At 50.0% G+C, this 24,202-nt stretch overlaps 1 protein-coding gene across 1 annotated transcript in view; it reads right to left on the bottom strand.

Moving 5' to 3' along the window:
• The window catches only part of NPRL3 (NPR3 like, GATOR1 complex subunit), a gene marked incomplete at its 3' end in the record, with an annotated part of 32,271 nt that extends 14,688 nt beyond the window's left edge, over positions 1–17,583 (bottom strand). The window contains exons 1-6 of the mRNA XM_082669721.1: positions 17,454–17,583; positions 13,066–13,135; positions 8,593–8,722; positions 7,247–7,321; positions 2,499–2,652; positions 1,246–1,327 (exon numbers count right to left, since the gene is read on the bottom strand). Coding sequence (XP_082525847.1) covers positions 1,246–1,327; positions 2,499–2,652; positions 7,247–7,321; positions 8,593–8,722; positions 13,066–13,135; positions 17,454–17,571 — 629 coding nt within the window. The 5' untranslated portion in view covers positions 17,572–17,583. The remainder of the gene's footprint in view (positions 1–1,245; positions 1,328–2,498; positions 2,653–7,246; positions 7,322–8,592; positions 8,723–13,065; positions 13,136–17,453) is intronic.
• Positions 17,584–24,202: the final 6,619 nt, after the last annotated feature.

Raw genomic sequence — 24,202 nt, 5'->3', positions numbered from 1 at the left:
TATGGGATTATAGATGATTTTTATTTCCTTTATATTTTTTTATATTTCCCAAATGTCTATAATAAACACATATCATTGGTGAAATCAGAAAAAATATTAACATTAAAAAAAAAAGAAAGGGACTTCCCTGGTGGTCCAGTGGCTAAGACTCCACGTTCCCAGTGCAGGGGGCCCAGCTTCAATCCCTGGTCGGGGAACTAGATCCCGCACGCCGCAACTAAAGGTCCTACACGCTGCAGTGAAGATCCCCGATGGTGCTGTGGCCCCAGCTCTCAGATCAGGTCCACCTCCAGCAAGGAATGTGGGTCCACTGGACAGAACGAAGCCCCGAGAAAGCCGGGGCGGGGGAGGTGCGGGAGCAGAGGAGAATGTGGGGAAGTTGGGGGTGGTGGAGAGGAGAGAGGCCTGCACCTACACACTATCTGTCCAGCAACATGCCTGGTGCTGCAAGGTCCCCTCAGCCCTGAGAGGCCCCTGGTGAGCCAACTGGCCAGGTGCACTTGGGCAGACAGCCCCCCACCCCCATTCCCCATCCCATCCCCACTGCAGACCCAGGGCCAGGGAGCAGTGGTCAGAGCCACACGGACGCTCTTTAAAAAGAAGAGAAGTGGGGCTTCCCTGGTGGCGCAGTGGTTGAGAGTCCGCCTGCCGATGCAGGGGACAAGGGTTCGTGCCCCGGTCCGGGAAGATCCCACATGCCACGGAGCAGCTGGGCCCGTGAGCCATGGCCGCTGAGCCTGTGCGTCCGGGGCCTGTGCTCCGCAACAGGAGAGGCCACAGCAGTGAGAGGCCCGCGTACCGCAAAAAAAAGAAAAAAAAAGAAGAGAAGTGCCTTGCTGGTCCACGTTTAAGAGAGTTGGTGCTGAGCCACTAATATGAGCAGTGTCTCCAACGCCTGCTGCCCTCACACACTCAGGGTCCCAAACCCCCACAACCCCGGTGCGGGGGAAGCAGAGCCAACCCCAGCCCCAGCCCCCGAGCCTCAGTCTCCTCGTGGGTGAGGTGGCGACAGTGACCGCGCCTAACGAAGGTGGGCCTGGAACTTGGCACGGTGTTGCGCTCAGTCAGCATCACCGTGCATTTCAGGTCCCATGCTCAGCTTTCTTCAGCTTCATTTTCTGGCTAAAGACAAGTCTGGAGGTGACCGTCCCAGCGGGGCTCCTCCCCAGCCTCCCCCCATCTCAGGCACAGCAGGGAAACGGCACCAGCCCGGGGAGGCCCATGGGAAGCAGACCACCGTCTCACCTGTCGTAAGCGTCCTTGAGGTCCCTGGCCAGCTTGCACTTGGGCAGGATGTGATGGAACGGGGACTGAGGCCCATCATTTGCTGCAAGAATTGTAAAACAGAGGACTCAGAGTCTGCACAGCGAGGAGCTTGCACAGGCCAGAAGACAGGCTTAACCTAAAAAGAATTTTAAGTGGCTGTAAACCAAACATCAGGAAATTCTCCACTGGTGTGCTCAACCGTCTTTATACGGGATGTCTGGATTTACCCTTCACCAGTGGCCCAACCTGACCCTGTAGCCACAGCCCTCACAGGAAGAAACCCTTCTGCAGCTACCCTGCAGGCTCCCCGCAGGCTGCCAGAGCCACCCCCACCTCAGACCAATCACTCCCTGCCTCACCCCACTCCTTCCCCCACACACTTACACCAGTGCAATTTATTTTCATGATCCAAAGTCTCTTGTTAATCTTTTCTCATAAATGTCTAACAAAAAATATATGTACTTAAATTGAACTTTTAAAAATTTCCTGTGAAAAAGTCACAGATTCTAAAGAGAATGTTTAAAAAACAAAACTTCTGGATTGTTATTAGCTAGTACATAACTGGGCAAAACAAATATATTACACATTTTGACAACTAACTGTCAAACAACAAAAGATAACTTTTACTGAAAAAATGCACCCGAGTGACAGAGTTCATGTACACTTCTACTTATTGCTAAAATTAGCCCAGGTTCACTGGCAAATCTGTTCCTAGTTTTCTCTTCTGTTATGGAGGTGCTGACCCGAGAAGACGGAGGTGAACAGGCTGTGACAGGTGGGCATCTCTCTGCTCTGAAATGTTGACAGTACACCAAAGCCTCATGGGGATCTATCATCAGACATTACTTTTAATAACTGGTCAGCTGATAACTCAGTTGGGTCCCCCTTCAATTTAGGTGAAAGCAAAGAACTACCCCCCCCCCCGCCAGCTCAATCTTCCTGCTGCCCCTCTGCATGCCCCCTGCTTCAGGGGACTGCCCAGCAGGACCAGGGCGGGGCAGGCGGTGCCTGACCTGCACGAAGAGCCACCGTGCAGGGGTCTGGGGGGAGGGGAACGTTTTGGGCTGGGAAGCCACTCCTGGAACATCAGTTCAGGAATCCGGGTCTAGCTGTGTCCCTTGGGGATCTTCCTGTGCACCCAGGGCGTGCTCAGCCCACCATACAGACCATTAGTTTCCACATCGGCCCACCCAATGAGGTCCCTGCCCAGAGAAGCCGCCCGCCGCCCTCACCGTCAGCCATGGCAGACACCTCGTCCTGCAGCGCCAGGATCAGCTTGGCCTCCCGCGTGAGGTACTGGCAGCGGCGCTCCTCGTGCTGCAGCACGGTGGCAATGCGGCGGGAGAGGTTGTGCAGACAGTTTATCACCGATGGGTCAGCGTTGGCCTGCAGGAGAGAGGCCACAGCCAACTCGATCGTAGCACATGCACTCGGGGAGGACATACAGCAACACTCAGAGCCCCTCTCTGGGTGCCACCACTGTCCCCAGTCCCGGGTCCCCTCTAGGGCCTGTCCCAGCAACGTGGGCATGGAACGGCCGCCTGGACGGAACACAGATGGCTCCGTGGGGGTCCCCGGTGGGGAGGGAGGGGGGACACAGGCATTTCTAACAAGCAGAGAGAGGTGCCCATGCTCAGGGCCCCAGGCCAGGGCCATGCAGGAAGGCAGAAGATGTTCAGGCACCCACTCTGGACGTGACAGAGGCAGCCCAGTGGCACAATGGAAGGCACAGATCCCATCAGCCACCTGCTGTGCGACCCCGGGTCACAGGCTCTCATCTGAGAAAGGAGAACAGTGGCCCCTCTCTCAGCAATCAGTCAACATGTCAAGTGCTCAGAACAGAGCAAAACCCCTGGCAGTGTCTGCGGTCACCAATATGCCACTGAGTGCTAGTGGACAGGATCGGCTGTGTGAGAATTTGGTCACACAGCCCATGTTACAACAAGGACACAGTGTGAGAAACAGAAGCACCAGGCCCACTGTTCAGTGAAGACCTGTCCTCAGGGTAAACAGCTCTTCCTGAGACCCTGGCTAACAGAGAAGCCAGGAGGCGCCAGGCCATCCCCTTCCCTCCGCGCCCATGCTCACTCTGGGACCTATCAGGGGCCACAGCCAGGCCAGGCGGCCGCATCCACCCAGGCCAAGGGTGGGGCAGGCAGCTGTGGGGTCTGTGAAGATGGGACACGGAGCAGATAACCAGCCACAGTGACTCAGCGCTCCAGGAGGCCGCCAGAACAGCTGAGTCATCCCGTGGGTGGAGGTGGGAGGAGTGGTGCCCACGATTAGAACCTCTGGTCGCCCTGCTCCCGGTTATCTACAGGCAGGGCCCTGCGGTGAGTGTCCACAGCCAGGCTCCTGGGCCTGACCCTGACCTGACTCAGTAAACCCGTTCACCACCTGGAGCTGGAGACACTTTCTGAGCTCCTACAGACCCATGTTCGCAAACAGAACACACCCCAGGCAGCACACCTGTGTGGGGACCGGGCCCACCTACGGGCAGCAGCCCTGCCCCAAGCCCAGGACAGCCCCTCAAGTGTCCCTGCAAGGTCACGGGACGGAGGGTCTGGGGTATAGGGTGTACACAACTGCCTCAGAACAAAATGTTCTGCTTTCGATTTTAGAGAAATCTGTGTAAAATTCCTCCCCGCAGCAAAGCAGAGAGAGGAGAATGATCTGGGCGCGTGGTTACTCCCTTGAAGAAGTAGCCCAGTCACACCTGAGAGCCTCAGCCTCCATCATGCTCCTACTGGCTAGGGCACAACGGTGTCGCAAGTCAGGCGTCTGGGGCCGCTCGCTCACACTCCGGGATGAGCGAGGATGGAGCGAGCCTGGGTGTCCCAGCCGGCTGCACAGGCCAGGCTTGGCTCAGGGTGCCCACAGAGCCTGGGCTACGTGGGGCCACAGTGAGAAAGCGACCACCCAGGACGTGTCAGCCCTGAATGGAGCTCTGAGAAACACCCACTCTCCCCACACGCAACGTGAAGCAACAGTGAAGTGTAGGGATTTGCCTGCGAGATTTTCTCACCCTGAAACTTGTCCCCAAATCCAGTCAGGCCTTCAGAGCTAACGTTCAGCTTGCGGGAAACACACGGACATGGAGCAAGCCTGACTGCACACTGAGATGGGTCCGACCGTGGACCCTTCACAGGACAAAGGAGGGGCGAGTCAGACCTGGAGACACAAGCCCCAAGCTTGTGTGGGCTGGCTTCTGGTTTTCACCCAGGTTCAGACAGGTCAACGGGAAAAAACGCTGTGGCAACTAGGGCACGTTTCCATGGACCAGGTACTAGCTGATACCAGCTTACGGTGAGCTCTGTCAGGTATGGTATAAAATAGCTGCCCCCCTTTTCCAGAGACGCCTTCTGAAGTGTGTGGGGTGAGCAGACATGAGGTCTGAGGCTTGTCTTGAAATACCTGAGCGATGGGTTGGGGGCAGATGGAGCCAGGGTGCAAGGCAGCAGCTGTGGGATCTCAGAGACAGGTGTGCAAGGACCATCAATCTATTGTCACTAGCTCAGGGTTTGTTTACAACTTTTCAAAGTAAAAAGGGTGCACATTTTTTTTTTAGCATGTACATTTTAAAATAACTACAGAAAAGAAGAAAAAAACTGGCCCACCCTTTATGCTATTTTAAATTCCTCCCACTGTTCACCTCACGGCCTCTGTGCTCTGAAATCCTACACTACCCTGTTCCCACTGCTTTAACCTGGCAGTGAGCCACCCACCCGCTCCAGGGTCTGGCCTCGCCCCCATTTCTCATCTTCAGTGGCCACAGGATGTTCCAGTGTGTAAAACCACTATCCTGTCTAATCATTCCCCAACTACTGGATACCAGGATTATTTCCAGCCTACTTATTATAAAAATCTTCATACAACTTTAAAATCTGCCTGTTTTCTTGACTGTCGTGTCCATGGGTGTCATACACTCCGCTATCACACCCTGCTCCCCAGAGATGAGGGCTTGCCAGCAACATCCAGGGTGGGGCCGAGGCTGCTTCTCATGGCCCACCCCACAGGGGCTATCAGTGCTGACGGGCGGAGAGCACTGGTCATGGTTTTGGTTTGTCTGTCTTTAACTTGAGTTCTCTTTGTGGATGTCTGTATTACGTAATGATATAAGTAATAAAGGGACACTGTGAAAATGCAAACACTATGGAAGTACACAAAGCAGAAAGTAAGAGTCTCCTCTCGGAACCTCAAGCCCTGGGACAGCCATCAGGAACAGCTGGCTTTGTTTTAACTTGCAGCTCTTTCTTTATCAACAAGGTGGGCCAGTTTTAAGGATTAAACTCCCTTCAGAGAGGAGGAAGCCCCATTTAGGAGCTCTTCCCTAGCATTATTCTGATTCTGAACTCTTCAGTGAGACCTGTGGTCTCCACAACAGAAAAGCCTCAGTGGGAAAAACACTCTGAGACTAAGGCACCTGATATGACAGGCTCCCTCCTGCTCAGGCTCACCCGCGCCTCAGCAAAGGGTACAGAGCACACTGCTCCTTGTCACCAAGATCTAGCCACTTTCTCACTGACACTTCTGTACAAAAGCCGTCGTGCAGCTCACATGTGCCCAGCCAGAAAGAACTACTGGATTCTTTGGTGAAAACCGATAGTGGGATATGTCTGAGGAATGCCATTATTTAACAGTATGGAATATATACATTTCCTAAATTTCAAAGTCCCTTCATAGTAATACCAGCCAGTCCTTACCCAGGGGTGCTTTTTATATTTATTTAGATCCCTTGTATTTTGACAGCTTTATTGAAAAGAAATTCCCTGTAACTAGTGAAAACACAACTTCAGACAGTGCTGGGAACTGCCAAAAGAAATAATTACACTTAATTATAAAACAACAGAAAATAACAAGTGTTGGCAAGGATGTAGAGAAATTGGAACCCTCGTACATGGCTGGTGGGGATGTAAAACGGTGCAGCTGCTGTGGAAAACAGCCTGGCAGCTCCTCAAATGGTTAAACATAGAGTCACCACGTGACCCAGCACTCCACTCCTAGCTATCGACCCCAAGGGAAAGGATAACCTGCCTACACAAAACTTGTACACAAATGTCCTTAACAGCATTGTTCTTATAGCCAAAAGGTACAAACAAACCAAAAGTTCACCAGTAGATAAACAGATAAAGTATGGTCTATCGTACAATGGAATATGATTGGGCCACAAAAAGGAATAAAGTACTGATATACATTATAACATCGATGATTCAATTAAAAGATTATTTTTTTAAAAAACTAAAAATAATTTTTAAAAACCCACAAGGACCTGCTATATATCCCTACTGTATAGCAGTAGAGATATATATGTATTTATAGATATACATGTATATTCTTTTTCAGATTCTATTCCATTATAGATTATTACAAGATACTGAAGATAGTTCATATATATACCTAACTGAATCACTTTGCTGTACACCTGAAACGTTGTAAATCAACCACACTTCAATTAAAAAAAAAGATTATAAAAAAATGGATGAATCTCAAAATCATTATGTTAAGTGAAAGAAGTCAGACACCAGAGGTCACATATTGTAGGATCCCTTTTATATGAGACATGCAGAACAGGTACATCCACAGAAAGAGAAAACACATTGGTTGTTTCTGGGGGCTGGGGGAGGGGAGAGAATGAGGAATAACTGGTGTCCTTTTGGGGCAACAAAAACTGGATAGTGGTGATAGTTACACAACACTGCTACCAGATGCCACCAAAATGTCTCTTTAAAATGGTTAAAATGGTAAATTCGATGTTATGTATATTTTACTTAAAAAAAAAAGAAAAAAGAGGGAAACAATGAAGTTAGACTCTTCCAGCCCCCAGGAGGGCCAGTGCCGTGCCCACAGCGGTCTGAGCTCTAAGTCAACAACACGGTCACTGGAAATGAGCTCTGCCCTCTCACCCCCTCCCCACCGCCCTCCCCAACCCTCCTCCCCACCCCGCCTCCCTGATCTGCTCTTCAGCCATTTATACACTCACCCTCAGTGCAAATACCACATTAAAAAGAATCATGGTGGGAGCCTCCCTCTTCGGAGATGGATCTGTTTTGGAGACCTGTGAAAGAGGCACAGTTCTAGTGAATGAGAGCCACCACCTCCCAAGAAAAGCACTTAGAGCTATTACTTCAGGCAGGGAAAGTGTTCCAGAATACAGCAGAACCAGAGAAAAACAGAGCCCTAGGTCTCTGATAAGCGACCAGCGCCTTTGCACAGGCAAGTGCTGGCTGCATGGACAGACAGTCACAGTGGAGAAAGGAGCAGGAAGGTGCTGTGACCCAAAGTGACAAGACTGTCCCAGTCACCTCGAGTGAGCTGAGGTGCCCAGAGGAGAAAAGGTGGAGAGGTGCTCAAGTGGCTGGAGTGCTCCCTGAGCAGACCCTCCCTTCCCCACGCCAACCCCCGTGCCCACTTGAGTCCTCCCAGGCAGGACAAGTACTCAGGACAATGCTCCCACCCAGGAGAGACAGGGCTGCCGCTGGGGCACCCAGCCAGCCCAGGGCCCAAACACCAAGCTGCCTACAAGTGTTGCCACCAGAGGGCAGAGGAGTCCCTGGGCCATCTCAATCAGGCCTGTCACCATCCCTGTCCCTCCATGTCTCCAGGCCGGTACTGCCAAAGCTCCCCTCCGTCACCCACAGGCCATCAGTGGGGCTGAGCCTGTCTGAGCAGCATAGGTGCCACCACAGCCGTCTCCTCAGCCATGGCCCCCTGCCCTGGTGCCTCCATGTCTCAGAAGCTCCTCCTGTGGGCTTAGTCATGGAGAAGATCCGAGGACCACAACCCAGACCCTCACGGGATTTCTGGATTGTGTAAGTGGAGCTAAGTCTTGTGCTGTCACATCAAAACCCTTCAGAATCTAAGTGACACTGTGTGCAAAGGACTGACTGGCAGCTTCTGGTGTGCAAATTCCCTTGGGTAACAACAGTGCATTCAGGCCCCATCAGAGAACGCATAGAGAGGGTGTGGCACAACAGTAAGAGCTAAATTAATAACAATATTGGCTATGATATCACTTAATAAGAAGAAATGCTTGTACCACTTTATATAAAGTTCAAGAATCTGACAAACGCTGCTTAACTCGTTCTCTTGGCCTCCCCGCAGAAACCGGCATCGTATCTACAAAGTAGAAGGCCACAGTCAGGAGAAAGGCTGGACGCAAACAGCAAAAGCTAAGGGCAGGGGCTGAGACACCAGGGCAAGGACGCCTGTGTCCTTCTCTGCCAGGCCCTCAGGGCCCAGGAGGAGGTGCAGCTAGGCAAGCACCTGATGGGATCTGCTGCACGGGGCTGCCTTCTACAGGCCCGCGTCAGCCCAGGGAGGGCGTACCTGGCCCAGCGCGTGCTGCAGCAGCGTCGGGTGCCCAACAAAACGCACGTTATCAATCTTCAGTTCAAACTTCTGCCCACACATTTCAGACTTGGTTGCCAAAATTGTTGCCAGAATGACATCTGAAAACCTTAAAATTAAAAAAAGGTAGAGTGGAAGAGAGTTAACCAAGTGCCACAGCACCAGACCTGCTGCCCCAGGGGTAGGGGGTAGCTGCGTGCAGGGTGGCTCTGCCCCCACTGCTGACCTGGAAGCTTCTGACAGTCTCCCTTCTTTTTTTGGACATTGGAGATTTTTCCTTTATTTTTTATTTATTTATTTTTTGATGTGGACCATTTTTAAAGTCTTTATTGAATTTGTTACAATATTACTTCTGTTTTATGTTTTTGGTTTTTTGGCCCCAAGGCATGTGGGATCTTAGTTCCCCGACCAGGGATCAAACACGCACCCCCTGCATTGGAAGGCGAAGTCTTAACCACTGGACCACCAAGAAGTCCCTATATTTTAATTTATTTTTGGCTGCATTGGGTCTTTGCTGCTGTGCGTGGGCTTTCTCTAGTTGTGGCGAGTGGGGGCCACTCCTCGTTGCAGTGTATGGGCTTCTCATTGCAGTGGCCTCTCCTGTTGCGGAGCACTGGCCCTAGGTGCGCGGCCTTCAGTAGTTGCAGCACGTGGGCTCAGCAGTTGTGGCACGTGGGCCCTAGAGTGCAAGCTCAGTAGCTGTGATTCACGGGCTTAGCTGCTCCGCGGCATGTGGGATCTTCCCAGACCAGGGACCAAACCCACGTCCCCCGCATTGGCAGGCGGATTCTCAACGACTGCGTCACCAGGGAAGTCCCCCGACAGTCTCCCTTCTGAAGCAATCCCCAAGACTAGGGTCGCAAAGTCACCAGAACTACAAGGCGGAAGGTGCGTGCTGCCACCCTGGCCCCCGCCCACCTGGGAAGGCAGGAGGAGCAAGGCACCTGCCCGGAGAGGAGGAAGCTGCGGGAGCCTGCGTGGCTTGTCAGGCTGGGGGCCTCCCCAACGGCCCAGGCGTGCTGGGCTGCTCCCCTCAGCTCCCGGGACCCCCACCCCTCAGTGCTGTGCGAAGGCCGAGGGGAAGCACGAATTGCAGCGTATTGATCACTCTCCTCACAGCTCGGCTGCCGGGCCCTTCCCTTACCCTCAACACTTAAACCTTCCAGCTTTTATTAGGGAAGAAAGGTTCCAGACGCACTAGATGTGCAGACCCACTGACTGACATGGACGGAGGGATGGACAGGGCTGGACACCATGGAGGAGGAATGACTGGGTGCAGGTAAGAGCAGTTTGGATATGATCCCTGTAAAACTGCCCCTTTTCCAGGCTCTTCTGCACCTTTAGGTCTCCTTCCTGCCTGGGGGGTGGGGGGGGGATCAGATAAGGGAGAGTCACTGCAGGGAGGAGAGGACAGTGCAGACTCTTATCTCAGAGCCCAGGCTCGGGGCCTCCACTCTGGAAACTCGGATGCACCGTGTCTAACCTGGAGCCAGTAGGCAGACAAGTCCTGTGCTCATTTCTCCACCTGGGAAAGCATCTCCATCACGCAGGTCGGAGGACAGGCTGTGCTGAGAGGGGCTCCAGCCTCCCTGGGGCCGCATGCTGTCCTAAAGAGCCCATCAAGGACAAACACTCAGCGTTGAGTCCTGGGCTTTCCCGAGGAGCTGTGGTGAACGGGCACCACACCAGATACTTCTCTCCAGGAGGCCCTTGCTCTAGGGGGAGGGAAGCACTTCACACCAGAACCCTTCAGAGAAGGGAAGGGTGCTGCACACTGCTGCAACTCCAAAACAGCAAACACCTCCAGGATAAACAGATCTAGGAGAGGGACCACTGGCTCCTGGCTCCTCGCACATTGCAGGGCTCACCAACCGATGCAGGAGTGACTCGGAGCCACCTGCAGCAAGGGCCTGGCTACGCTCGACCTGCACCGAGCAAGACAAAGCCCGGGACTTCCCAAGCCTCTCCCCTCCAGAGGGTGGGGAGCCTGGGGGGGGGTCACGCTGGTGTCCAGCCTTCCTCCAGGACTGACGTGGTCTTCTAGGCATCCTAAGTCGCCCTGTGGCTCCCAAACAAACCAGATGCAGAGGGTCTGTCAGAATGGGCTGCCATTCCACTTGCACAGTCTGGGCTGCGGTCAGACCTTCTGACACCGATACCATCAAAGACATTCTGGGACACGCGGCCCCCACAGCCAGAGCCCTTGGCCTCCCCTGTGGGTGTCTCCTCCCTGGAATACTGCTCCCTGGAGTGATTAAACCAGAGATGGAAGATTCCAGTGTCTTAGACCAGAATCGTTACATGCTTTCTTCAAAAGCCCCCAGTGGCTCACTCTGCCCAGGAAGCCACATCTGAGGGCCCAGTTAGGGTGACGGAGGGCCCAGTGTGGTGGAACCTAACAAACACTGCTGCCCTAGAGCCTGACCCAGTGCCAACACTACCCGCCCTATCTGAACAAACACCTCCCTCTACTCTGCCACCCACTGACTCAGGACACACCAATAACAGATAGAAAAACAACCTCCCGCCACCCCAGAGACTTCACTTTTTACTGTGATATCCAAAAATCTCCACCAAAAACCTCTGCTCTGCCACAAAGAGCCTCAGATGGGCCTGAGCCCTGGCCCTCAGCCACCATTCCAGGAACCTAAGTTAGCCGGGCTGTGGGATGGGGACTGAGATTCAGAGGCAAGGAGTGGTGGCCTAGCTCACGACTATAAATGTCCAAATCCAAAGGCCAAACAGAAAGCGCTTTCCCCGCTTGGGCCCAGAGAGGCCGGGGTCTCCAAAAGCAGCCAACCAGAAAGCCAGGTGCTGCTCAAGTTAAAAGCCACACTGCCCTAAGTGGCCACTCAGGGAGGTCCCTCTGCTGTTTGGCCACTCTGCTTGTCTGAGCAAGTCTGGCCCACAGAGAAATCCACTCACCAGAGCTTAATATTACACACTGATGACAGAAAAAACACTTGAGTGGCTTTATACTTTACACAGCATCTGCTGACATAACATGCACAAAGACAAAGCTATGTCCATCATGACATAACTGCCATAAATAGCAAATTGAAACAAAAACAAGTGTCAATGTTTGTTTGTTTGTTTTGGCCACACCACATGCCTTGAGGGGTCTTAGTTCCCTGACCAGGGATTGAGCCTGGGCCCTGGCAGTGAAAGCACCAAGTCCTAACCACTGGACCGCCAGGGAATTCCCTCAATATTTGTTTGTTGTTTCCAAAATTTAGAAAAATACTTTTCCCTTGTTTTGATGGTGAAAGGTCTGGTAAATATACTGTAACACAATAAAATCGCTGCTACAAAAACTAACATTTAGAGATTAAGAAAGAAAACACATTTAGAAAGATGAATCAGCCTAGCTGGAAGACAAGTCAAGACCTTCCATTCCTGCTGAGACACTTGGGAACAGGGCTTTTTCTCTGACCTGGCCAAAAAAAGAAGGGACAGCACGGAAGAGAGCTCGACTCTGCCCCCTCCCGTTCTGGGGGCTCCCAGATGCTCTGTGCACCTCCAACACCCAGGAGGTACGCCCTGTCGGGGATGGGAGGGCCCCACTGTATCCCTGCCTCCCAGAGAAGTGTCATATAAACCCCATGGGAACATTTTTGCCTCTAATGGGCACACACAACAGCATCCAAGCCCAAGCATCACATGGATGTTAGACAGTCACTGGTCATGCCAGAGGTCCCTGACACCCTTACACAAAGGGATACAATCCCCTCTTGGAAGTACACAGCACTATGGCAGGCATGGTGCCATGTCAGAGAACTGAGGGAAACCATACTAACGCACTGCATGGCGAGGGCCCAGCATGGGGACCTCAGCTACTTTCCCACAGACGTTACCTCACGCAGGACTGGCAATTTACAATCTTTTCTCCTTCATCTGGGCCTGAGTTACAATTCATTAAGCTTTAAAATGAACATAAGAAGGCAGAAGTGGTCATTTCTCAAGGCTGCCACCCAGAAAGTACTTCCCAGAGAGAAGAGGGGTAGCATGCACAGGAAGGAACAGGACCTGCCTTTCATCCGGGCCCTAAAAAGCAAGGGTCACGACTGCCCTGGCTCTCAGGCCACCTCACCACCTGGACAGGCTGTGCTGCACCCAAGCACCTACATTTGACCTCTGGACACGTGCTTGACGACTAGGGTCTGAGGACAGCACTGCAATCTGCTGTCCTGCACGTTCCTCTCATGGGAGATAAATGTCCTGCAGGGACACGGCTTCATCTGTTCTCCAACCTGCCCTACCAACCACACAGCCCACAGCAGGACCATAAAGCCAAACTAGGCAGAAAGCCAGAGACTGGCAACACAATCCCCACCGCTGTCTGCCTGAAACCCCCGACCAAGTGGAAAAGAGAACACGGGGTTCCTCAGGGGAAAAAACATCTGGGTCAATGGGAGGACCAGGCCCGCCACGGAGTGAATGCAGAGCCCGTACCTGGAGTCGCCGTCCTGGTCCTCGGCATGCTCTCTGGTGCTGTTGACAGCATATCTGCTACGAGGCTTACCTGAGTGAAGGCAAAAAGGGGAAAATAGCTAAGAAAACAGGATCCATTCACATACAGGAAGGTTGTTGAACCATTAAAAGTGATGGCTTCTGCTCTTGGATTGGAAGAACTAATATTGTTAAAATGGCCACACTACTCAAAGCAATCTACAGATTTAATGCAATCTCTATCAAATTACCCATGATATTTTTCACAGAACTAGAACATATAATCCTAAAATTTATATGGAACCATAAAAGACCCAGAATTGCCAAAGCAATCCTGAGTAAAAAGAATGGAGCTGGAGGCATAACCCTCCCAGACTTCAGACAATACTACAAAGCTACAGTAATCAAAACAGCATGGTACTGGGACTTCCCTGGTGGCCCAGTGGTTAAGACTCCATGCTTCCACTGCAGGGGGTGTGGGTTCAATCCCTGGTCAGGGAACCAAGATCCTGCATGTCACATGGCACGGCCACAAAAAAAAAAGTTTTAAATTATAGTTTCCAAGAAGCTGTGATAACATGGGAAATGTTCTTGCTACTATGTTAAGTTAAAAAAAAAAGGGATTTTATATATATACGCACACATGCGCACACACACGCTCTCAGTGTATGCTGGCAACTAGGCTGGAAAAAGCACAGGTAAAAGAAAGAATTTTTAAATGTCCATACAGCAATATCCTTCATATACAAAAACAACAATATTTTACCCAAATAATAACATTTAAAGACTTAAGGACAGGGACTTCCCTGGTGGCACAGTGGTTAAGAATCCGCCTGCTAATGCTGGGGATACAGGTTCAAGCCCACATGACGTGGAGCAACTAAGCCCGTGCACCACAACTACTGACCCTGCGCTCTAGAGCCCGTGAGCCACAACTACTGAGCCTGCATGCCACAACTACTGAAGCCCGCGCACCTAGAGCCCGTGCTCTGCAACAAGAGAAGCCACTGCAATGAGAAGCCCGTGCACCGCAACGAAGAGTAGCCCCTGCTCGCCTCAACTAGAGAAAGCCCGCACGGAGCAACGAAGACCCAATGCAGCCAAAAAATAAAGAAAAAAAAAAAGAGACTTAAGGACATTTATCACAGGCAAGTTTTTCACGTACAAGAGGCCCAAGAAGAAAACAGAAATGCTAACAAGGGTGATGAGGATGAAAAGAGGACAGACTATGTTCCTGAATGAGAAGATTCAACATAAAGATCCCGTTTTCCCCATTTAATCACCATGTTTAATGTGACCCCCAAAACAATAGCAATGGCTTGGGAGTGGGATCTAACACAGTCACTGCTAATGTTTACAAGGAAAGCAAGCAGAAACACCAGGATGATGCTGAAGAAGAAAGGTGATGATAAATGACTAATCCTACCTGATGGTATAACACACTATAAAGTTACAATAATTCATCTGTGTGGAACCCACACATAGATAGATTATTGGGAGAGGTAAGAAAAGTCAGAAAACAAACTCATATAAACATGGGAATTTAGTATGCCATGAAGGCAGCAAAACTAATCAGGAGGGCAACGTGAATGAGTCCATAAAATGATGCTGGGACTAGGCAGCCACACGGAAGAGAAAATTATACTGATTCTGAGCCAACCCCTCTCTAGCCGTGTGTGGGCCACATGTTCCCACATCTTTCTTCATCCATCTCAGCGCCTGCCCCACAAGGCTCCAGGAGGCAAATGGGGGCATACACACAGCTCTCAGCAAGTGCCCAGAAAATACCAGCTCCAGGGAGGAGCCTTCACCTTACACCAAAAGAAACACATTTTTAAAACAAGAAGATAAACATTCCACGGGAAAACATGAGAGACTCCTTTCATTAATAATCTTGGAGAGCAGAAGCCTTTTCTATGTGTAACAAAACTCAGAAACCACTAAAGAACAGACTGAAAACTTGACTCCATAAAAATCAAAACTCAGAGGCACGGCTTCCCTGGTGGCGCAGTGGTTAAGAATCTGCCTGCCAATGTAGAGGACACGGGTTCGAGCCCTGGTCTGGGAAGATCCCACATGCCACGGAGCAACTAAGCCCGTGAGGCACAACTACTGAGCCTGCGTGTCTAGAGCCTGTGCTCCGCAACAAGAGAAGCCACAACAATGAGAAGCCCGCGCACCGCAATGAAGAGTAGCCCCCACTCGTCGCAACTAGAGAAAGCCCGCGCACAGAAACGAAAACCCAACACAGTCAAAAATAAATAAATAAATAAATAAATTTATTATTAAAAAAAAACTCACAGGCAAACTGGCTAAATATGTACAGCTTTGTCAAAAAGGTCTATTTTTATCCTAAGTATATAAAAAATTCCTTCAAATCTGTAAAGAAAAAAAATCAAGCAATCCAAGAGGAAATTAGGCAAAGGTTATGAATAGGTGGTTCACTAAAAAGGAAATCCAAATGGCTCTGAAAACAGGAAAACATGATCACTCTCAGCTGGAAGGCAAATGCCCATTAAAACTACTATCAGATACAATTTTTCACCTATCTCATTAACAAACATAGAAAAATCTGATCTATTAAAAATACATAGCGGAGGGGCTTCCCTAGTGGCACAGTGGTTGGGAATCCGGCTGCCAGTGCAGGGGACACAGGTTCGAGCCCTGGTCTGGGAGGATCCCACATGCCACAGAGCAACTAAGCCCGTGCACCACAACTACTGAGCCTGCGCTCTGGAGCCCACGAGCCACAACTACTGAAGCTGGCATGCCTAGAGCCCGTGCTCCACAACAAGAGAAGCCACCGCAATAAGAGGCCAATGCACCGCAGCAAAGAGTAGCCCCTGCTCGCCACAGCTAGAGAAAAGCCCGCGTGCAGCAACAAAAGACCCAACACAGCCAAAAATAAAATAAATTAAAACAAAAAAACACAGCCGATCATCCCTTGGATATGAACACCCCATTTCTGTGAATTGATCATATATTCTGCAGAATGAAAATATATATCCATAAAGGACATTCACATTGTATTAGCAAAAGATTGGAAACAACTTAAATGCCCATCAACAGAAGACTGGATGACTAAATCACAGCAAATTCCTCCCATGATTCTGATAATTCTGAATCTATATCCAAGATGTAAAGTGAAAATGAAAACAGGACAGAACAGTGTGAATTGTGTGCTCACCTGTGTTTAGAAAATAAAACAATGCATGTATATGCTTGTATTTACACAGAAGGTTTCGCAAAGATGCACAAGAAAATGGTAACAGCACCTGACCCTACAAGGGGATGTGGGTGGCTAGGATCGATGAAAGAACTTTCCTTTCATAATCTAAATCCATTTGTACCTTTAAAACTTTGTACCACAGTTAGAAATTTAAAAGTAATTTTTAGGGCTTCCCTGGTGGCACAGTAGTTAAGAATCCGCCTGCCACTGCAGGGGACACGGGTTCGAGCCCTGGTCCAGGAAGATCCCACATGCCACGGAGCAACTAAGCCCTCGCGCTGCAACTACTGAGCCTGCGCTCTAGAGCCCACGAGCCACAACTACTGAGCCCACGTGCCACAACTACTGAAGCCCGCGTGCCTAGAGACCGTGCTCCACAAGAGAAGCCACCACAATGAGAAGCCCGCGCACCGCAACGAAGAGCAGCCCCCGCTCGCCGTGACTAGATAAAGCCGGTGTGCAGCAACGAAGACCCAACACAGCCAAAAATGAAATGTATTTTTTTAAAAAGTAATTTTTTAAATCACATAAATTACAAATTGAACATTCATGATAGTGAAAAACTGCAAGTAACCTACACGTCCACCCATAGGGAAAGGGCATGTTCTTACCAGGCAGCTGTGTACAACCAAAAAGGGAGGTGATCTGTTTACTAGGTTGGAAAATGCTCCAAGGCAGATGGCCCAATGGAAAAAAGAGCGACTGAGAACAATACAGCTATGTGAGAGGGGGAAAAAACCCAAAGCAATAAACTATTTTTCTATGGAGGTATATTTGGTGTCTATGTACAGGAGGAACAATTATGAACATGGTAAGTGGTGATCCCTGCAAGCGAGGGAGGAGCAGCAGAACTGGGGGGAAGAGGTCAAAGAAAACTTCCGATGTACCTGGATTTCGTACTTAATCCAAGCTGAATACATTCATACGGTGCTTTAGCTCTTTTAAAAGGCCAGAGACACCGATGAAACGTTAGCAGGAGTGGCTTTGGCATGCTAAAAGTATGAGTGATTTTTTTTTTCCCTGCTTCTTTTTACTTTTCTATCTTTCCCCAACACTCTGTGATGAGAAGGCACCGCCCGTACGATAAGAAGGAAAAAGGAAACGACTTCTCCGCTAACGGCGAGGGAGGCGGCGCCAGGCCCTCCGCCCGGCGCCCACTTACTTGTCTGGGACGCCGGGTGCTCCTGGCTCCTCTGGAAGGGGTACCTGAACAGCAGCTTATTGCCCCGGCTCCCCGAGCTCACCAGAATCACGCTGATGGGGCTGGTGTTGTCCCCCATCCCGCCGGGGGCCTGGGGAGGGGTCGGGCCGGGGCCAAGGCCGGGACGGGACGGGGGTGGGGGGCGGTGGGGACCCCCAGGTGGACGGGCCGGGGACGCGGAACAGAGCGCTCTAAGGACTGGTTGGGGGCGGGGGCCGAGGGGAGCCAAGCAGACGTCTCCCGCGCGACAGTGACGCAAACCAGGCCCCCCTAACGCGGCCGGCAACGCTCGCGAGATTCGCGCAACAGCACGGGGCAAACGCGCATAAAATGCTTGCGCGCGGACCGAAGGCGTTTGCGCAGGCGCAGGCTGCCGTGTGCGCAGGCGCGAGGCCGTCTCTGGGTGCTGTGCTCGTGCGCATGCGGGACGCGGTCCCTTTGTGGAGTGGGGAGAAGAGCCAGCGGGAAGGCTAGCGGGACTGTGTGGCTGGGTTAGTCGTACGGTTCAAGGAATCTTTCTCTAAATGTTGCTTTATTCGTTATAAAAGGAACACTTGCTTTGGGCAGAAAGTTCTTTCTTAGAAACATAAAGGACTAAAATAAAAAAGTAAAAAAAAAAAAAATTACTTCAGTGGATCACGGACCTAAATGTAAGAGCTGACTCTGTAAAACTCTTAGGAGAAAACACGGGGGTTAAGTCCTCGTGACCTGGGGCTAGGCAGAGGTTTCTTAAATACGACACCAAGTGCACGAGCAACCGAAGAAGAAGTTAATTGTCCTGAATAGAGTTGCGAAATTTTGTGCTTCAAAGGACAAGACCAACAAAGTTAAAACAGCGCTCACGAACCGTGAGAAAATGTTTGCAAGTCATATATCTGATGAGGGAATTGTATCCAGAATATATATATTTTAAACTCTTACAACTCTACAAGAAAAAGACAAGTAGCCAACTGAGAAGTGGGCAAAAGATGTGAATAGATATTTCCCCAAGGAATATAGACAAGTAGCCTGGAAGTACGTGAAAAGATGCTCAAACATCATTCCTCGTTAGAGAAACGCAAATCAAAACCAGAAAGAGAACACATCACACCCACTAGGATGGCTATAATCCAAAAGAAAAATGACAAGTGTTGGTGAAATTGGTATCTTGAGACACTGCTGGTGGGAATGTAAAATGATGCAGCTACTGTGGAAGACAGCCTAGCAGTTCCTCAAAAGGTTAAACATAGAGTACCCAATAAAATTAAAACATACATCCACTCAAAAACTTGTACTGTGTTCATAGCACCACTATTCATAATAGCCAAAAAGTGCAAACAACCCAACTGTCCTCCAACTGATGAATAGGTGAATCCAATAAGGTATAATCTATGCAATGGAACAGTATTCAGTCATAAAAAGGAACAAAGTACCGATACATGAGTGAGCCTTGAAAAAATAGATACTGTATGATTCCATTTATATAAATGTCCAGAATAGGCAAATCCTTAGAGACAAAGTAGATTAGGTTGTCTGGGGCTGGGGTAGTTGGGGGGGTGTGACTGCTAATGGGGATGGGGTTTCTTTTGGGTGATGAAAGTGTTCTAACATTGTGGTGATGGTCACATAACTCTCTGAATATACTAAAACCCGCTGAACTGCACACTTTGAATGGGTGGAATGTATGATACGTGAATTCTATCTCACAGTACAGCTGTTTTTAAAAAGTAAAAAAAAATCACCCCACCCACCCCATCCCAGTCTTCCCCCGGAGATTACTGTAGTGAACAGTCTACTGCAACTGTTTCCAAATCTTTTCAAGCACATCAGATGCATGAGAAAGTAACCAATGGGCTAAGGAATGAGATTTTCATTGCCAAAGTAACCTCTTGCACTGAAGATGACACAAACGTGTATTTTGCAGGACAGATTCATGGGTTGAATCTGCCAGGATAACGGGTACATGCATCTGAAATGTCTTAGACGTTGCCCACCAACATATTGCCCTGCCCAGGGCTGCATAGCATGGACTTTATTTTTTCCCAAAATTTCAAAAAAAAGGAAATAGTGTGTTATGTTGCATTTTTTTATTACGGAGAAGAACTAACTGTATCACTTGATTATTTGCCAGAGCGTAAGAATTGCCTTCATGTTTCCTTCTGGTTTGTTTGTCCTTCTTTGATGTATTTTTATTTTGCGAGGGTTAGTTACCCTCTGTTACAGATTCTGCAAGCCTTTTTCCCAGTCTAGAATATATTGATTTTATGTATCATCAAAAGTTTTCTGAGTTCTCCCCCAGTTCCCATGAATGTCCCCAGAATGGAGACAAGGGCACAGGAGCAGTATGTGAGGTTGGGAGAGCTGGGTAGATGGGCTAGCTGTGGTAATGGGGGCCTCCCCACGGGGATGCTGGGAATCTGCGGGTGCCCAGACATAAGAACCAGGACTCTGACTCAGGCCTCCTTCCTCCGACTTCCCTGGACATGCTGCTGCCCCGTTGGATGGTCCTATGGCCCCAGAACCTGGCTGTCCTTGGGCTGGGGGAAGGCCCAGACATGGAGAAACCATCATTCCTCAATTACCCACTCAGGGCCCTCTCCCTGCTAGCAACCTTCACAAAAGTATCCATTGTTTATTTTTCTGGCTGTGTGGCTAATGTCTTTTTATTGTAACAAGCACTGGAATCCATGAATGGTGATGGGAGCTCACCAGGATCCCCGCTCCCAGAGGTCCTGGATACAACCCTTCCCAAGGCCCAGGTGCAGGGCTGTCGGAGGGCTGGACTGGAGGAAGCGGGGTCCGAGTCCCACATCACCTTCACTGGCAGTATCTCAGTCCATGTCTGTCTGTCTGTCTGTCTGCCTCACTGGGCTGTTAGGGAAACCAGGGCTCATGGTCACTCCCTGGCCAATCCAGCCTGGTGCCGGCAGCCAGAGGGACCGAGGGTAGGCTGGCCCTACTTTGCGCCTCAGGTTCCTCACCAGTAACAGCAGTGGGAACAAATGGTCTCCCGAACAATGATGTGCCCAGGCCCAGCCTCTGCTCACTGCAGGGTATGTCCTCAGACTCCTCCCTGCCAGCATCCCACACGTCTAAGTCCTCATTTTAAATTTAAATAACTCTCTTTAGTAACCTGCTTTTTGGAAGGTAAGTGGATTCTTGGAAACAGAAACTCTTGACCTTTCCTCCCAGCCTGGGTTCTCCCCCCACTCCCCGGGGCAGGGCCAGGAGGCTCCCTGGACGGCCAGGCCTTATCAGTCCTGCCACTTGGTCTGGGCCTGATAGAGCCACCACAGACTGCCAGAGGGCCAGGCGGGGCTCACAGACCCTATCTCAGACCCACCTTGACATCTCCACCATCTCTGCCCAGAAAGAATCATTCACCTACAATAGGAACCACAATAATCTTGAATTCATGCTGCTGTGTCCCAAGGTCACATGGTGACAGCTTATCCCTCTTAAGAGTGTGGTGGAGGCTATTCTAACCCCCACCCGAGGTTAAACCAGGGAAACTGGGGCTCACAAGGTACCTGACCCTGCCCAGGGTCACCTGGGGCTGCTTTTGGGTGAGGGTATGCAGATACCTCCTCCGTCTTCTGCTGAGACCAGGGCCCTCTGAACTCAGGCCCAACTGCACAAGCTCAGAACAAGCCTGGGGCTTGGAATTCGGCCCAGAGGCCAGCAGGTTTCAGCACCCTGAAGTCCTGCACAAGCTCAGGCTCCTCTTGTTTCAGGCGGGGAATGCAAGGCCCAGAGACAGAAGACCTTGCCCACAACAAACCTTGGTCTCCTCTGCCCACTGGGGCTGGTCCCCCTCTACTGAAACTGAACGTGTTTCGTAACCTTCCCGAGCCTCTGTTTCCTTATCTTAAAACATGTCATGATAATAAAATAAAACTTCTCTCACAGAGCTGTGAGGGTCAAATACCCAACATGAAGAGTATCGGTCTATGCCCAGGACTTAGAAAGCACTTGGTAAATGTTAGCTAGGGCCACACAACAGACCTTACCTCACACCACACAAAATCAGTCCAAGGTGGACTGTTGCCCAGCTCAAAGGACCAAACAGTAAAGTTCTTAGAAACGTAATACAGAAGGTTCACTTCACTGAAGCCTTCAGTCCAACGCTTATTCCACTTGCTTAAAAAACTGAGGTAAAATTTGCACAACGTAAAATTAACCATTTGAAAGTGAACAGTTAATTCGGTGACATTTCGTATATTCGTAATGGATGCAACCATCATCACTAACTAGTTCCAGAATATTTTCATCATTCCCCATCCTCCCCACTGCCCTCCCCGCAGCCCCTGGCACCCACTCATCCACTTCCTGTCTCTTTTGATTTGCCCGTTCTGGATGCTTCATATAAGTAGAATCACACAATATGTGGCCTTTCACGTCTGGCCTCTTTCACTTAGTATCATGTTCTCAAGGTTCATCCATGTCAGGGTGTGTTGGTGCTTCATTTTTATGGCTGAATAATATCTCATTGTACGGAAGTATCATGATTTGTTGATCCATTCCTCCACTGATGGACATTTGGGTTGTTTCCACCTTTTGGCTGTTGTGTATAGAAAGGTACAACACTTTTTTTTTTTTTGCGGTACGCGGGCCTCTCACTGTTGTGGCCTCTCCCGTTGTGGAGCACAGGCTCCGGACGCGCAGGCTCAGTGGCCATGGCCCACGGGCCCAGCCGCTCCGTGGCATGTGGGATCCTCCCGGACTGGGGCACGACCCTGTGTCCCCTGCAACGGCAGGCGGACTCTCAACCACTGCGCCACCAGGGAAGCCCGAAAGGTACAACATTTTTAAACCCAATTTTAAAAATCACTAAATTTTATTGCATTAAAATTATAAACTTCCATTCAAAAACAGTGCTAAGGGCGTGCAGGCAAGGTACAGACCTGGGGGATATAAGACACGTGAAACTGACAAGAACTTATATCCAGAATATTTTTAAAATTCCTATAAATCAATAAGACTGGCAACACAGTAGAAAAATGGCCATGACTTGGAAACTTCAAAAAAGAGGAAATCCAGGGCTTCCCTGGTGGCGCGGTGGTTGGGAGTCCGCCTGCCGATGCAGGGGACACGGGTTCGTGCCCCGGTCCGGGAAGATCCCGCATGCCGCGGAGCGGCTGGGCCCGTGAGCCATAGGCCCGCGTACCGCAAAAAAAAAAAAAAAAAAAAAGAGGAAATCCAAAGGACAGCAAATATGTGAACAGGGGCCCAAGCTCATCAGCGTTAGGAAAGTGCAAATTAAGACCATGTGAGAAACTAATACACACCCACCAGAATAGCTAAAATTTGAGACCAGGAGACCTACCACAGCAAACGTTTGTAAGGATGTGGAAAACGAGGAACTCAACCATCACTAGGGGAATGCAAGGTGGTACAGCTGCTCCAGAAAGCGGTCTGGCATTAATTACTGAAGCTGAGAATTCCCATGCCCTAGACCCAGCAGCCCCGCTCCTAGGAATATATCTGACAGAATGTTCACTGCAGCATCATTCACAGCAACCAAGAACTAAAGAATCCAAATGTCCATTCCCCAGTACCCTGTGTAACTTTGTGATATATTCCTACAAGGAAATACAACACAGAGATGACAATGAACACCCACAGCATCTCTGGCATGTCACAAACATGGGTGACAGAAGACACTGTACTGTTTCATGTACCTGAAGGCCATAATCAGGCAAAACCAACTAAAGTGACTAAGGACACATATTTGGGTAGTAAAAAGTTATTGAGGGACTTCCCTGGTGGCGCAGTGGTTAAGAATCCGCCTGGGCTTCCCTGGTGGCACAGTGGTTAAGAATCCGCCTGCCAATGCAGGGGACACGGGTTCGAGCTCTGGTCCAGGAAGATCCCACATACCGCAGAGCAGCTAAGCCCGTGTGCCACAACTACTGAAGCCTGTGTGCCTTAGAGCCTGTGCTCCACAACAAGAGAAGCCACTGCAATGAAAAGCCCTCGCACCGCAACGAAGAGTAGCCCCCGCTTGCTGCAACTAGAGAAAGCCAGCGCACAGCAACGGAAGACCCAACGCAGCCAATAAAATAAATAAATAAATAAATAAAATAAATCTTAAAAAAAAAAAGAAAGTACTAAAAAAAAGAAAAAGAATCTGCCTGCCAATGCAGGGGACCCAGGTTCGAGCCCTGGTCCAGGAAGATCTCACATGCCGCAGAGCAACTAAGCCCGTGCGCCACAACTACTGAGCCTGCGCTCTAGAGCCCAAGAGCCACAACTACTGAAGCTCGTGAGCCTAGAGTCTATACTCCTCAACAAGAGAAGCCACCGCAGTGAGAAGCCCACACACTGCAACAAAGACCCAACACAGCCAAAACTAAATAAATAAGTAAATAATTTTTTTTTAAGTTATTGAAAAGCAAGAAGGTAAGTCAGGGTAGGGGTCACCTTTGGGGAGGATTGGGTTGCTGAATATGTGCCTTATAATAATTAATTAGGCTATGACATAATTCATTAGGCTATGATGTAATCTTGTGCTATATTTTACAATGAAAAAAGTAAAAAAAGAAAAGGGCTCCTGCCCACACCAATGCTTTGCAGGGCTTGGTAGTTTCAGAAACAAAGTGGCTTCCTGTGGCTCCCTCTCTTATGGAGGCCAAGGATGGGGGGAGGTGCTGCCGGGAGAGAAACAGGAGGCCCTGAGGCCAGAGAGGAGGGGAGGACCGGCCCCATAGTGGGAGGCCTAGAGTCCACAC

This window comes from Grampus griseus (genome assembly GCF_964374135.1).
Source record: "Grampus griseus genome assembly, chromosome: 14".
NCBI lineage: Eukaryota > Metazoa > Chordata > Mammalia > Artiodactyla > Delphinidae > Grampus > Grampus griseus.
This window is presented reverse-complemented; position numbering and strand designations above follow the sequence as displayed.